Below are 16146 nucleotides of genomic sequence, written 5' to 3' on the forward strand. Positions count from 1 at the left end.
CTGTTGAAGACAGATGAATGGGAGTTTAAATGAAGCGTCTGTCTCACTATTAGTAGGAAACTGAAAAATAACGCAACACTTAGCGAATGAGCAAGGGAGACGTGTGAGACCTGCAGTAATGAAAGAGGAGTGAAGAGTAGTGTGGAGAAAAAAAATGAAAAAGAGAGGATGTTTTATTTCTACTCGGCGTGTTTGTCAGATGAAAAAAAGCGCGAAACCGGAACGAGATCAGTTGTGATCTGTAAAGTTGCCTCGATAACAACAGAAAATGAAGGATGTAATGCCGAAAATTACGAAAAATCGAAAGTAGCTGATTTTCCTAAAATCATCCATTAAATAAACATATGTAATATTGTCATAAAATTGTAAGTTTTTTTTAACAAACTTTTTTTAACGAAATTAAAATTAAATTGTAAAATCAGAGATATGTATGTCGAAAAGATGAGACACACGAGAATAAAAGATAAAGAAAGTGATGGAGATAGAGAGGAAAAATTAATGAGAAGAGATAAAACAAATGATCCGAAATTTTAGTACAAGGAGAAAATATAAGAGATGAGGACATATAAGTATAGTGATTGATACTGATTGAAGCGGAGCGGTAGAAATATAACGAAGATAAACGAAAAGAACTTCGAAGAGAATGGGATTAGGCTCGGCGAATAATAAGCGTACGTGCAGATTGAGTAAGTAGTGGAAGGGACAGAAGGGGAAAGCATTGTTCTCTGCGAGGAAACGGAACGGAAGATGAGAAGAAACAAGTAGATAATAGGACCGGATTTATCTGTATAATTGCCTTCAGCGTTATTAATCATAAGATATCGAAGCGATATAAAAACGAAAAACCGTCTTTACTTTATTTACTAGATAAAGAATAATGATTGACTTCTTTTTAACTTTTCGATTAATTGTCGGAAAAAAAATTATATGGAAGTTATATTAATTTTTTTATTTTTAAATTTATAACACTGATGTAATATAAAAAAGTCAAGGATGAGAGTTAATTGAGGATAGACTTAACTAGCCGTAAATCAGAATAAACCTGGAGCAAGTTCGATTACAGTAGTTACGATTATTCGCGAAAATAGTAGAATAAACATGGAATAAGTCAGACGTTTTATATTAAAATGCATAGATGATGAATGGAACTTATATTTTTTTAAATAAATGGAAAGGATGATTCGTACTAGAAGATTGATCGCACAGGATGACAACGGAAAAGGATTTTCGTCGGAAGCACGAAGAGTTTAGTGGTGGATCTACGTGAAGAATTATAACAAACCGGCAACGAGAACAAAGAACGAAAGAATGAATGAATGCAAATATATGAGGAACCGCAACAGGACGATAAATGCGAGGGTTCGTGTGAAAAGCGAGAAACGGACTCGGCGGCAAATAACTTTTGCCACACACACACACTCTCTCTCTCTTTTTCCCTCTCATTAAGAGAACCGCGCGAATGGAGCGAGCGGGCGAAGCTGAAAGCCAGCGTTCCTCAAAGCGTAAGTAGGCTAAAGTGGAAATACTGGGGACTAGCGGCGGCAGATCGGAGGCGGAAAGAGCGACTACGGGGATGGTGGGAACCATGACGTCATCATTGAGGGGTTGCCCGGGCAACGGGAAACGTTCACCACGTCGGGACGCCGACGCGCGTCGCCACCACCGCCCCACCGCCGTAAAAATCAATTTAGACCTTGGCTAGGTGACCGCTTTGCACTCTCTCGGCGCTGCTGCGACGCGATCGCTCCGCTCTCTCTCTTGCGAGGCGCGACGAGAGCCACGCTTCTCTAGAGGTGCCGGGCTACCACCACCGCACCACCATCGCGAACTCACATAAACTCGGTACCGGGGACTAAGCTCCGGTAGTCGCGAGCGACCAACTCATCGAGCGGGTGCTTCAGCGTGGGTGCTTGCGACAGTGCAGCGCGCGCAAAAGCGCATTACACACACACATACACACACCCACACACACACCCACACGTACATACACACATTTACACATAATACACACACGGTCGCCACGTATAGACACGAGGGTATTCGCGCGCGCGCAGCCACGCGCGCGTACGCACCGCTCGCGCGTGCGACGCGTCGCATCCCGCAGCGGGAGAAGCGACGGAGAAGCTTTCGGGGCGCGAGAGAGCCGTACTCGTGCACGAAGTAGCATCGGGCATAGTCGGGCTTGTGAGCAGATCGTAGTGCGCGCAAGCTTGCGGAGAATAGTCGAGACGGACGCCTGAGAGGGAAGATCGACGTGCGAGCTTCCAGTGCCGGAGCTTGCGGAGACGCGCTACCTTCTCGGGGAAAATTCCGTCGTGGAGGTTTTCGACCAACTCGAGTGCTTCCCGGAGCATCCGGGGATCGGCGAGTCGACTCGTCGCAAGGAATGTATGTGTAGAGCTTGACAGATTGGATGCGTCGTGGGAGAAGCACGCGCGTCGCTTGCGTAAGCTGTCACGCGTAAGAGAGTTTCGTGTTGGCGTCTTCGGCGATTGTCAGGAGGAAGCTGGGAGGAAGAAGTCTGGGACCATACGAAGATAGATTCCGCTGCGCGGGACGAGTTTGCGCGATCGAAAAAAATTCGCGTGAGTTGTCGAAGTGCCCGATGAACGTATCTCTCGCTTGACGTTTGGTACTAGCAAATGACAAACGCCTCTCTTTTTGTTCTCACGGCAAAACTTTAAAAAAGCACGCCGAGAAGCTGTGGACGCTCCTCTTTCGTTGACTGTTTGGTGTCTACTCGTAAGCATTTTCTCATCTATTCTAAAAAGCAACTCCGGCAAGGCTTTATCCCTGCGAATTTGAACTCCGCGAACGTGAGCGAGTTTACAATTCTCCACCCGGGTAATACACAAAGGCTTCGTAGCAAAATATTCTTCTCATCTTTAGCCAGCTGGCATTCACAAGCGCTTTAATGAAAGCTGACATTGCGATACATAGTGTCTTAAATAATATTTTGTGAATAGTTCTATATATATATACATACATGAGCTCTACTCTAACTCAAAAGAGAAATTTTAGAGAAATCTATATTAGTCTTCTTGCAATTCTGAAATTATTGTCGCGTCATAATTGTCTTCAGCCTTTGAAACGAGCTTTCTCGTTATCGTTAACGAAAGGAAACGTTTTGTTACTTGTTACTGGTGAAGCTCTCCCGACTCGATAAGTATATCGAGTCCATTCCATTGATGAACGATGTCGTCGACAGCTGTTTTTTCGAAAAGTGCACTCGAGAAATTTACATAAAGATCGGACGAAGAGCTTGCAAGCTCGAGAATGTAGTGTTCTGGTAGGTGTTTGCTGGCGGAGACTCAAGCTCAGACTGTCACGGTGGCTAAGCGAGTTGAAACAGGTGGAAGATTTTCGGCGCGATATCCCGAAGAGCCTCACGAAGAGCTATCGTGCGACTATCGATGATGGTGGAAGGCACGTTGCCAGAACACGATTGGTTAGTCCGGCGCGCGTCTCCGCTCGGCTCGTGCTTTACTGCTATGTGGCGGTCATCATTTCGTTAAGCTTCATCTTTTTTCGAGAACGAAATAAGAGAAGAGAGAAATTCCTTGAGAAATGCCAGGCGTGAAATGACAAATTTCGGGCTGATGCCCGATCTTAGGCTGCCAACGCCTAAATCATTATCGTTGTTGTCGCAGCGTAGAAGAGGCAAATGTTGCTTAACCAATTGTTAATGCGTCTTTTCGAAGTATCATTACGATGCGTAAAATTTATGATGACGAATACGGCAAAGTGGGACAAGTCTTGGTTTCGATTCTGCATCTTGAAGAGCAAGAACGACGATAAGAAATTTTTGGAGAAATTGGAAATTTGTTCCCGGCAGGAGAAAAGCTTCGTTGAAAAAAGTATTAAGTGTACTCAACCACGCGACGAATAGATAAATAAATAGATTTGTAGATAAATAAGCAAACAAATAGATGGAAGTAGAGCGGCTGCCGATCGTGCGGAAGATATATAGCGAGTAGAATTCTCAAATGTAAGAGAGTTAAGATCAAGCTAGAGAAACGTTTTAGAAGCTGAGGAGAACTTGAATTAAAAATAGAGATTAGTAGCGTGATCGTTCTTTGAGAGTTGTAGGCTAATAGTCATATTCAGTTATCGCGCGGCGGACTTGAAAAAGCATGAATCAAACGAACGTCAGCTCAAGCTGACCTAGAAGAACCGAGGCAAGAAGCGGTGTGTTCTCCACGCCACAAATTGGAAAGAGGAAGTCTTTAAGTTCAAAGGATTTATTGGATATGAAGAAGGATATTTAGGAAAAGTCTTTGGGGAGCTGCCAGTCTCGCGGATGCAAAAAATCGTTTTAAGTTTGTCGCAAGAAAGATATTTTAGAGAGTATCGTCAAGATATCGACGAACATTTGAGCGGTGTTGTAAATTTCAATTCGTAAATGCCGAACCGGCGAAAAAAATATCTATTTTACTCAATCGAAGAACCTCATCTTTCGTCGAAAAAATTATTTGTCGTAAGAGAATCGATGCGGGCCGAATGGTGGATATTAGATTTATCGTAGCTGTAGATTGCCATCCTGAAGAGAGAGCGAAGATCTCCAGACATATCGAACGAGGATAGAGCGTGTCGCCGACGCTTCGAGGAAAATCGACGCTGGCTCTCCCGCTATCCTGAAGGAAGATTCCACCATCAAGCATGGCCTCGGTGGCAGCGTGGTTACCATTCGCCCGGGCGGCGGCGATCGGCTGGGTACCGATTGCCACACATCCACTGCCACCGCCGCCGATCGCCAAGGACCGGCGCAAGGCCGACGACGAGAAACTGCTAATCAACGTGAGCGGTCGTCGCTTCGAGACGTGGCGTAACACCCTGGAGAAGTATCCGGATACGTTGCTCGGCTCGAACGAGCGCGAGTTCTTCTACGACGAAGACAGCAAGGAGTACTTCTTCGACCGAGACCCGGACATCTTCCGGCACATTCTCAACTATTATAGAACCGGCAAGTTGCATTACCCGAAGCACGAGTGCCTGACGAGTTACGACGAGGAGTTGGCGTTCTTCGGCATCCTGCCGGACGTGATCGGTGACTGCTGCTACGAGGACTATCGGGATCGCAAGCGCGAGAATGCCGAGCGGCTGATGGACGACAAACTGAGCGAGAACGGCGATCAACACCTCCAGCAGTTGCTTGAACTGCGGGAGAAGATGTGGCGAGCATTCCAGAATCCGCACACCTCCACCGCCGCGTTAGTCTTCTACTATGTTACCGGATTCTTCATCGCTGTGAGCGTACTGGCGAACGTGGTGGAGACCGTGCCGTGCGGGAATCGTCCGGGTCGCGCCGGCACCCTCTCGTGCGGCGAGCGCTACAAGATCGTGTTCTTCTGCCTCGATACCGCGTGCGTGATGATCTTCACGGCTGAGTACCTGCTGAGGTTGTACGCCGCGCCCAGCCGGTGCAAGTTTGCGCGCTCCGTGATGTCGGTCATCGATGTGGTCGCGATACTGCCCTATTATATCGGGCTTGGAATCACCGACAACGACGACGTATCGGGCGCGTTCGTGACGTTGCGCGTGTTCCGTGTGTTTCGCATCTTTAAATTCTCGCGGCACTCACAGGGACTACGGATTCTGGGCTACACCCTAAAGTCCTGCGCTTCCGAGCTGGGTTTCCTCGTGTTCTCGCTCGCGATGGCCATCATCATCTTCGCCACCGTCATGTTCTACGCGGAGAAGAACGTCGACGGCACCAATTTCACCTCGATACCATCCGCCTTCTGGTACACCATCGTCACGATGACTACGCTGGGGTAAATACTGTTGTCTATTGATTTTTCTAACGAGATGGAGCGTGATGAATCTTTTATATGTTAATTGCAGAAATCACATTGTTGCAAATACATGTATATTATTGTCTATATGTTAATCTTTGCACGTCAATATTTGTTTCTTCAACATTTGTTGAAATTTGTTTTATTTCTCAAATTTTTCCTTTATTCTTATAATTTATTTATTTAATTTTATTAAATCGATGAAAAAAATCGCACACTTATCAACGTTGAAATAAATGTAAATTTCTTATTGCTTTTTTTCTAAGGGCGAATCATAATAAATCTCGTACGCCCATTAGAAATTGCATTCTAGCATTGTAATCGCAATGTTTGTTCCATATTTATTCCTTTTCTGCATGTCAATTTGTATATATCAGTGATCTTAATATTTATAATTTATGCAATTTCATTTAAATATATTTATGTCATTTAAAGATAAAAAGAAGACGTTTTGAAAATTATTGCAAAACGAGAAGAACAATATTATAGATATTTAAATTTGAAAACTTATCCATATATGAGAGAAATGCTCGATAAACCGATTTATGCAAATTTTGCTTTTACGACTCTCTTGTAACTCAATACAGCAATAGAGTATAGCACATAGTAGACATATTTATAATGCAATGAGTTATATGCATATGGTGCAACTGAATTGTCCATCGAAGCGCATGAGAGTTCGAGTGTTCGACACAATCTGGTGTCCAACTTTAGTGTCATTATAACTTTTTAACGAGATCGTTGCAATCCCTTGTCTCTATATAGCTTTTTGTGCGAAACTTTGGCACTTTGTATTTTGCACTTTGAATTATTTCGATAATACTCGCTTTATCGCGTTTCTTTTCTCGAATTATTATTGCTTTAGGAACACTTGAGTAACTCATAAATCTTAAAATTTTTTAATTTAAGATTTAAATTTTTAAGAAATTTGAAATTGTTTGTGTGTCTCTTTCTCTGAAATTGTATAATTTCTCTCAAATTTTGCATTTTTGCTTTTTTTATATTTTTTTATTTTCATATTTTATTTAGGTGTTGATACATGCCGTAGGCGAGTTAAAAATAATTTATATATGGCTTACAGAATACATCATATACATACATATATGAGTATAATTTTTTATATGGATATGTGTGTCGTGTTATATATATTTGGTGCACAAAATTTATTTTATTTTAAATATTAGATATTTATTTAATTAAATTTCTTATTATATTTTTGGAAAAGAAAGTTGATTTTAAGTTTATCAAAAATATTCATTATATAACAATGCTTATATGCAACTATATATAATGCATCATAGATGATGATGTCTATAAATATAAAACATAGCTCCGCGTGCGCGTTATGAATTTAATAATTATCCAATCTATCGAATAACGAATGTGATAAATTCCGTCCGGCGGAAATATTAGTGACCTAAAAGTACATATTCGCGTTTTAGTACCGCATAAAATCCCACTATGTTTGTCAAGCATTTCCTTTCTTACTTTCTAGATCCGATATCAGAATCGGATGCGGAAAAGTCTCGGACGTTTTTCTTTCGCGCCCGCAAGCGATGCCTCGGAAGCGCCGGTTATTCTCCTATTTCACGACACTGTCGCTATTTTTGTCCGACCGAATCTATGCCAATGTATTTTTGTTGCGTTTTCGTTCGGACAGCTGACAATCATGCTGTAATCCGAGTCACCGGGGACCGCCTAGTAGTTGCACCTACTTGTTACTAGCTACGCAATTTTAAACAGGTTTATCTAGATCGTGCTTTGCCACTTTTTTTTTCAATGTACATTGCTGTCGAATACTGGACGATGTCCAGACTCTTTCGGAAATACTATTCGGGAAGTTGGAAAGTTCAACTGTGTCGTTCGTATCGATCATCGAATACGAGCACTAAGAGGAAGGGTCGGTGAATTAGACAGTAATGATTGTCAAATTGAATAGATGTAGGTCGTACTATTTTTTTCAAGATAAATCTTTGATAAAACACGCGATTTAAAATTTGATAAAATCTTTATAAGCAAAGGTAATAATTTTCCATTGAAAATCAGAATATAATAAAAGTAATTTTCTATAGTTTTATTATTTTTCAAAAAAGAAGATTAAAAAAATTTGCAACTATAAAATTAATCGAATTAATTTGACATGATTTTCATTATTAAGATAAGAACGTGTAAATTATTTAATTGTTTTAATGTGACTGATGTACATTTAATTTGACTTATAAAATCTATTTAAAACTAATCGGAAAATATTACTTGTTATTTTCTTTATTTTGAAACTTTGATACTTTATTTGGTAGAACACTTATACAGCTGTCTCAATATGACAAAAACTTATTTTTAGTTTATTCTTCAGAATTTAAATAGAGGGGTGTGTCAATAGCCAAAAAACACTTTATATGTAAATTACATGTAAAACTATCTTATCTAACATTCTCGTGTAGATAATGTGTGAGCGTTAAATTCCGTAGAACTTAAAGGTTTTTTTAAAGCACCGGACGAGAGAAGGTCGTAAAATAGTGCTAAAGATCATCTCGGCATAGATCCCGATTTAATGGATAATGTAATGTACAATTCATGTCAGGCTGTGTGAGTAAGAAAAATCTGATTTGTTGTCAAAATCGACGGTATGTCGCGTTACCTGCTACTTTTTCGTGTGTCAGAGCTGCTTTAGAGTGTTTGCCTTGCGTGTCTGTAGGACCAGGACAGGTCACTTTCTTCAAACTTTAACGAGAAGGATCAACAGGTGCCTCGAGGGTTCGTCTAGTTTCACCGCTAGTGTGATCTTTTTTTAATCTACACCGTCCGAATAGGGTCTGCCGATACGAATTAACTTCGATCAAGGCTTATATGGATCTAGGTTAAAAAAAAGAAGAAAATTGCGGTATCAAAAACCACGCGAGAATTTTCCCAAATGAAAGCGTGTGCGGGATTAGTTTCGTGAAACTTTTCGCTTATCATTGGGATTACGCGGCTCGTATATTGACGATGCCGCCTATACTCAACTATATTTTTAATTCTCTATTTGCAAATCTATTTTGGTTAAAAGCACGGATATTATCTTGCGCGTATGTGGAGCACAAATTTATCGAATTAAAAATTACGCCAAGTTAATTTTTATTACTGAAACTACTGAATTATTTTTTTACTAACATTTCACATAACTATGATACTATTTTCCTAGAAAATATTTATACTTACAATAATTTGACTAAATTTTAGATGCATCATATAATTTTAGCGTATGTAAATTGGAAATAGCAGCATTAATATTAATTATACAGTCAGTTTTATTAATAAAAATAATACGCATATTTCTCGCACGTGAATAGAAATAGAATCTTGTGGAAATATTTCTATAGTTTTCCTTCTGATTGCTATAATTTAATAACGTACTCTTTCTTTTTCGAGAAATACGTTCCAAAATAAATCAACTTTTATTAACTATGTTAAACTAATAAACGGGTCAACAGTTTGAAGTGACAATAAGAACGGCTATATAAGAAAAGAGCGGTCACATTTAAATAAATCATGAAGTTCCCAGAATTGTCTTTTTATCGTTTCGTATATTGCTTCGACCTGTATGCCATGTGGAAATTTATTCGACCTCTCTCGGAACGAGAATTGCCGCCTTGCAAGGTGCGATTTTCGAGTGATGACCGATTGCGTAATTCATACACGCAGCATCATTCACTCGCGTTATTTTTAGTGCAATAACCCATCTCGTATTTTACGCACACATTTTACACATGCGTGTAAATCCGATAAATTTTGAGCATTATAATGCAAAAGTGTCTAGCAGTTTGCGAATCTGGAATGATGGAAGAACGTGGGAAATTTATATGTCACATATGGCAAAGAGAGCGGATTTTTAATTTATAATTTGTCTGTGGTCGGTGCTGCGAATTTATCGTCATGGACAGTTTGTTTATTAGGAATTCTTTTAATAATGCTTTTTATTTTATATGTATGATATAACATACATTATATAAATAAAGCTATCATTTTTATTTCATGGACGTATCTATCATATTAATCAGAAAAAAAGTTATTCTGCAGTTTAATCCGTTGAATTTAAAATGAGCAATACGATTATACAAATACTTGCATTTTTTGTCAACACTTTTTTTTTTTTAGAAAACAAGAGGGAGAAAAATTAATACCATTAAATAAATTTAAAGCGAAAAAAGGCGAAGAAAATTTAACACCATCCAATGTCAGGAAAATTAAGTACTACATAGCAGAGTATCATGAATATCTAAGTTGGGTATTAACTTTCTTAGGCATTAAATCTCACATACTACAAACTTTATTTATTACGGTAGTAAGTCTATCGGTGTAATCCAAGTCTATCTTTTGTCTTGTCCCTTCATGCATAATTATTTTCAAATTTATGATTAAAATTAAAACGATTAATTTAGATGCATAAAATGCGTTTATTCGATGGTTTCCGGGAGGTAAAATGTTGTTGCGAGCTTACGTGAAGCGGATAACGGTCGCCGTAAATGAGACTTAACAATGTTCGAAAAGAGAAAAGCACGAACCTTTAAAGGGTCTATTTAGGATCCTGAGGGCGCCGGCCGAGCGTCGTTATTCAGTCTGCTGTAAGTAGGGCACAGTCTCTCTCCGAGATCTCGACGAGTCGTATCACAGTGCCTTATTCAATCTGCTCTCTATCAGCCAATCTCCCGCCAATAGAATCTATCGAGCGTGAATTCGCGTCGCGGCGTGAATGAAAGTCGCGTTCGATATGACGTGACAACTGGGCGAATTTCGCGAGCGCGCATTTTAGATACACTATCACATAAAAATTTCGAACCCTTAGCAAAGATAGATTCATTGACAAATATAAAGTCACATTTTCTTTGCATAAATTTATTAAACATTGTTAATAAATTTTTATTGTACATATACGGATGTATCGCATTTGCTTTTTAATTGATTTTAAGCAAATTTTACTATAAAGTAAATTTTTGCATTGATACATGTTTTTCTATATCTATCTCTAGTAATATTTGATATTGATTTGATAATTTAAATTGTGATAAAAAAATATATATTTTCACTATTATATATTATAGTAAACGTGATGTATATTCTATAGTGTTTCTCTTTTTTCGTCATACTCTGTAATTCGGATCTCTATCGATATCGATCTCGCGAAACAACGAGGGCGTGATACATTTTTCAGAGAGAGATTATCGAGAGAAAATCGCTCGTGCATGCAGCTTTACTGTTAAAGCCGTTACGGATGTAATGTGCCCTGAGGCAGCTGCATGATTATATTATAATATGTGATGGACACACAAAATTGCGCGGAAATAATGGATAGTTAAATATGAATCAACAAGCGTTAATTAAAAGTCAAGTGGCTCGAGAAATATGATGCGAATTGTTTCATACCACGTTGTTATGAGGAAAATATTAATGTACGTTTTGCAATGTGCACATTTATGCAATATGTTTAAATTTTTTTGTACGTATTTTATTTGACATCTAGTTGTTACTTTTCAAATGCGTGTAGGATGCCTTAAAATAAACGAATCACATTTTAGTAACAGATTCTTTGAGAAATTTAGAATCGTTTTTGATTTGCTCGATACATTCATATTATTGCGAATCGATGGACGTGTCCACTTTCCACAAGATCGAGTTTATGAGAAAGGATGGGTTGTGCGACGGGTAACATAAGGATAAAAGGGGTTATCTCTTTCGAAAAATCTCTCTAATCTAAGAGGTAAGCTTGTAATACCAAGAACAGATTTTCACACTGGATTTTGAGCTCCGCCAAATCGGCGAATATTTATCTTGGTAAAGGGGTGAAACTTTTCATGATTGTTCTAATTTGCGCGATATATACATGCGATATATTACACGAGAGCAGCAATGCTATTTCTTTGCAGAACCGAACGCGAGTCTTGGGAAGTGCTTTTTTCTTAAAACGCACGGGCGCGGTCGCTTCTTCTCGAGAGTTTATTTAGGTCGCGAGACGGGGGTGGATTAAGGTGTGCACGTAAAAAATAAGTACAAGGGCGAACTTCCTCGAGTTTCGTATCCGTCGTCATTGAGATCCGAAAATAAAATCTTTCGAGTCTATACATTCTACATTATGAGATCCTCGGGAGATCATAAAAGAAGAATCCTGAGAGAAGGGCAAAATTACGAGATAATATAATGTAAAATATGTTGAAATTTTATAACAAACTTTTGTTTGAAGTTGAAGTTATTTCGACTGAAGTTTTATAATGCTCAATGCATAGTCTTGATGTAGGCATTGATTCAGAGATTCAATTATAAGCTCTTTGTTCATTCTGATATTGCACATTACACTAGAAAAGAAAGTTATTGATCTATTAATTATTTAAGTATTATTTATGTATTATTAATATATTATTAATTATTTATGCATTTTATGTAAATTTTTATATTAAATTATTATTATTATACATTATACTTTTTGTGCTATTTGCCTAAATAATTTTTTATATTTATATAATTTGAGGTTTTTGGAGACAGTATGAATCTCCTAATATTATAAATTCTTAAACTGAAATTATTTTAATGTCATTAAATTAATTATAATAGACTTGCAAGTGAATTTAATTTAAATTAATTTTGCACAGACTCAACTATTCTTCTCTCTCTCTCTCTTTCTCTTTTTTATAAATAATAAATAATCTCAAAGAAATACACAGCTCTTCTCGGTTAAATAACTTGCATAGTATATAAATAAAAAAATTATGTTGATCAAAGGCAATGACGATATTATGTAAAAAATTAACTGTTGTCGCTTTTAAAGATTTTTTTTCCGGGGATTAAAAACTCGAGATACTATCGAAGATTCGTTCGCGTGAAGTTTAATACGAGATGGCTTTAAAGCGACGTTGATGCGTACCTTAAGGGCGGAAAATAGGTCGGAAGGTAGTGCAGAGAAGAGAAGGGATTGCAGGCATCGACAAACACTTTGCCGTGTCGAGAAAGTCTGATTGGCATATTGCCAAAACACAGTCGTGTTAATACGCGCTTTTTTCTCAGCTCACTTCCTACAAAATTGCTTTTATTCTCTCTCTACTGCACGGCGTGAAAGCCGCAAGAGATCTGCGAGTTGTTTGCAGATTAAATTAAAGAGAAGATTCTACAAACTGTAACAAACGTTTGCCCTAATTCTATAATTTATTATTTTTATTTTCTCATTTTTAATTTCCTACATATCACGCATTTCTTACATAATATTCATATTATGTATAATATTATTGATATAATAAAAAAATTGTTACGCTTGTTTTATATACAAATTATAATTTGTAGTCTGTTTAAAAAGACAATATTAAAAATAAGTCAGATTTATTTGGTACTATATTTCGAAATTATCTCAGCATAACGTGTGATTATAATCAAACATTAATTATTATCTGTCGATACGATTGAATGAGAATATATCGCACATTTAATCAGGAGTATTATCATAATTGCTTCGTCGAGCGAACATGCCGTGTGTCCTTTTAATCATTTATAGGATAGATATATTTCCATAAATTATATAATGCATTTGCTTTTTGTGTTGAAAATAAAACGATATGACATAAACCTTTTCGTGATAATATAATTGCACGGCCAATTTCTCCATCGTCTATTATTCCATACTATGGAACTGCATTGAACTGTTCTATAATATAGTGTCCGCAATATTATAGCTAATTGGCTGCATTTGCTAAATTGTTGCCAAATTATGCAGACGGCGCGATTACTGAAGTTCATCGCCTCGCGCATTTGGTTGTGCAAAACTTTAAGGAATGAAATAATTTATTCGAATATATCATATCGAATAAAGTAATTGCTATCGTGAATCTTTTTATATATATATTCTTTATTCATCTACTGTAATGCCACAAATAATTGATTAAAATTATTTAAAAAGAGATTATTCAAAAAACTGATTTAAGATTATTTAAAAAGTAAAAAATATATGTAAATTAATAAAACTACGATAAAAGTGTGATTTTTGGGAGATCTTATAGTATATATACATATAAAACATTAAACTATCTATATTTTCTCCACAAAAATATAGCCATTTCGGTAATAAATCAATTTATTTCTTTACGTCAAATTATTGTGTGTACTCGTATTCCAGCGAAAATCAAAATTGCACCCCGTATAGGCGTAATGGTAATGGCAACATTATCACGTAATTTTCTCACCCCGACCCTTTTCACCAACATTGCTAGTCCCCTCGCAAACTTCGAGCTTCGGCAGGAGGGGCTTTTTCTAAAGCCCTCTTGCTCTAAAACCGTTGTAAGTACATGCATTTAGTATTGACATTTCGTGGTTGGAGAGAATAACAGAGATACAATACAATGATAGGAATGCTGCGATATTAGTTAACTGGAACTAAGACTAATTGAAATTCGATGGAGCAAATATGGTGGAAATATATTTATGTCTCATCAATATTTTTGTAACAATAAAAATATAGAAATATATAAATTATTATATTTTATTGTTATAAATAAAATGCATTAACAATTTAAAATTGCCCAATTTAATTTTAAAATGAATGAAAATTCTTCCGATTCTTAACGATATATTAAGCAACGGCTTACTAGACTAATTAATTTAGTTCATTATTGACAAGTATTGACGGATGTGGAAGATATCAATATTTCGCTTCTTGAATATTTTATGTTTTTCACAGTTGTTTTTTTTTTTAAGAAAAAGAGAGAGACAGAAATTTCTGGTTTCCCTTTTTCACATTTTATCAACCTTCGCGTACTTTCCATGAGATTGATTACGATTTTGTACCACGAGGCATACATGCAAATTTTACTAGAAAAGTACTTTGCTATATGAAAGTATAAACATTTTATAAGTTAGTCAGCTATTTTCTTCTTCTTCCCACTGTGTGATTAAAAATATGTTTTCACACAACAGGCGTGACTGAAATCGCCGACATACTCGTATATTGCCGTTATATTTCTATACGCTAATACGAAAAATAACAACAGCTAGATGAGCTAAAGCGGAAATACAATTTAAAAGTGGCCTCTAAATAATTTCGGTCAATTTTAAGCAGAGTACAATGAACTGTTGCAACATTCAAAAATTACTAAAAATATATTATTATACTTATATTGCTTAATTTCGTATATTGAACCAGTTATGACTTACAATTAATTAAATTAGTTAACAAATAAATAATTATGTTAGCGTTCCAATCAATAATAGTATTTACGCTGAATATAGTAAAAAATAAAATTTTTTATTTTTTAAAATTGAATAGAATTTGTATTAATTATCTTTACATATCTTTATTCTATTTATTCTTTATCTATTTATTCACAGACGAGAATTGTTGGTGAATCCTGGTAAAGATAGTGATGTACATAATATTAATATAATTAATAAGTTAAATTTTGGAAAACAAAGTAAGGCGCCTTGGTATTGAATATCCAATTAACAGGAAAATGGGTTATTAAGAATCATTCAGAAATGAATTAAAGAGATAAAAAGTGTATACGATCTTTAATAACATCAGCGATCAGCGATCCCCTCGATGGTGGATTGCGACAAGTTTTCCCTCCGGTTACAACTGTTGAGGAAAAAATTACCTGGCCGCGATTGCTCGGAAGTATTATACAATGTCCGAACATTAGATAGTTTATCGCCCGAATAGACATTCAATTGATTGTGAGCGCCACAAAGATCGACCATCTTGTCTGACTCCCACATATATATAAAGCATCGCAATTTTGACAGAGGATCTTATATACTATATTGTTTCTTATTTGGTAGGTTATTTTTATACACGGATTCCTCGCAATTTATTCATATTTCAATTTATTGTATGGTGTTTTTGTGCCTAAATCATAGGCTTTGAGATTACCGGAATGTACGGAATATTGAAATAACTAAGATATATTCGTTAAATTTGAATTTTAATTGCACGATTTTTTATATAAAAGATGTAAATATCTGAATTATTTTGAGTTGAAGAGACAATAATTTAGATTTAATCTTTCTGTGATCTGTATTGACTTATCTGTGAAACCAAACAAAATGAACAAAATAAAAAACATTAAATGTCTTTTTTAGAGCCTAAAATAAGTTTTGATAAATTAATTTTTTTTATTGGAAACATTAATCAAGTTTTATATTTATATATTTTAATTTATAAAGAATAATTAAGCAATATAAGTATGATTTTATCCGATAATATATTTTTAGTATTTTTTTGAATTTTGCGACAGTTCATTACATTCTGCTTAAAATTAACCAAAATTATTTAGTGGTCACTTTTAAATCATATTTACGCTTTAGTCCTAGCCGGTGTTATTTTCCGCCGCGCGGATAAACC

At 36.5% G+C, this 16146-nt stretch overlaps 1 protein-coding gene across 6 annotated transcripts in view; it reads left to right on the forward strand.

Annotated features, from left to right (window-relative positions):
* The first annotated feature begins 1722 nt into the window (after positions 1-1722).
* The window catches only part of Shal (potassium voltage-gated channel protein Shal), a 106772-nt gene continuing 92348 nt past the window's right edge, over positions 1723-16146 (forward strand). For 5 of the 6 annotated variants that reach the window (XM_083054019.1, XM_083054036.1, XM_083054055.1 and 2 more), the window contains exon 1: positions 1724-5774. In XM_083054019.1, coding sequence (XP_082910145.1) covers positions 4660-5774 — 1115 coding nt within the window. In that variant the 5' untranslated portion in view covers positions 1724-4659. Of the gene's footprint in view, positions 5775-16146 lie in introns of all 6 variants that reach the window. The other variant, XM_083054029.1, reaches the window with a different exon arrangement.

The sequence above is a fragment of the Prenolepis imparis genome, unplaced genomic scaffold (genome assembly GCF_030444845.1).
Source record: "Prenolepis imparis isolate NDT839.2.m4 unplaced genomic scaffold, iyPreImpa1.0 SCAF_1, whole genome shotgun sequence".
NCBI classification, from domain to species: Eukaryota; Metazoa; Arthropoda; class Insecta; order Hymenoptera; family Formicidae; genus Prenolepis; species Prenolepis imparis.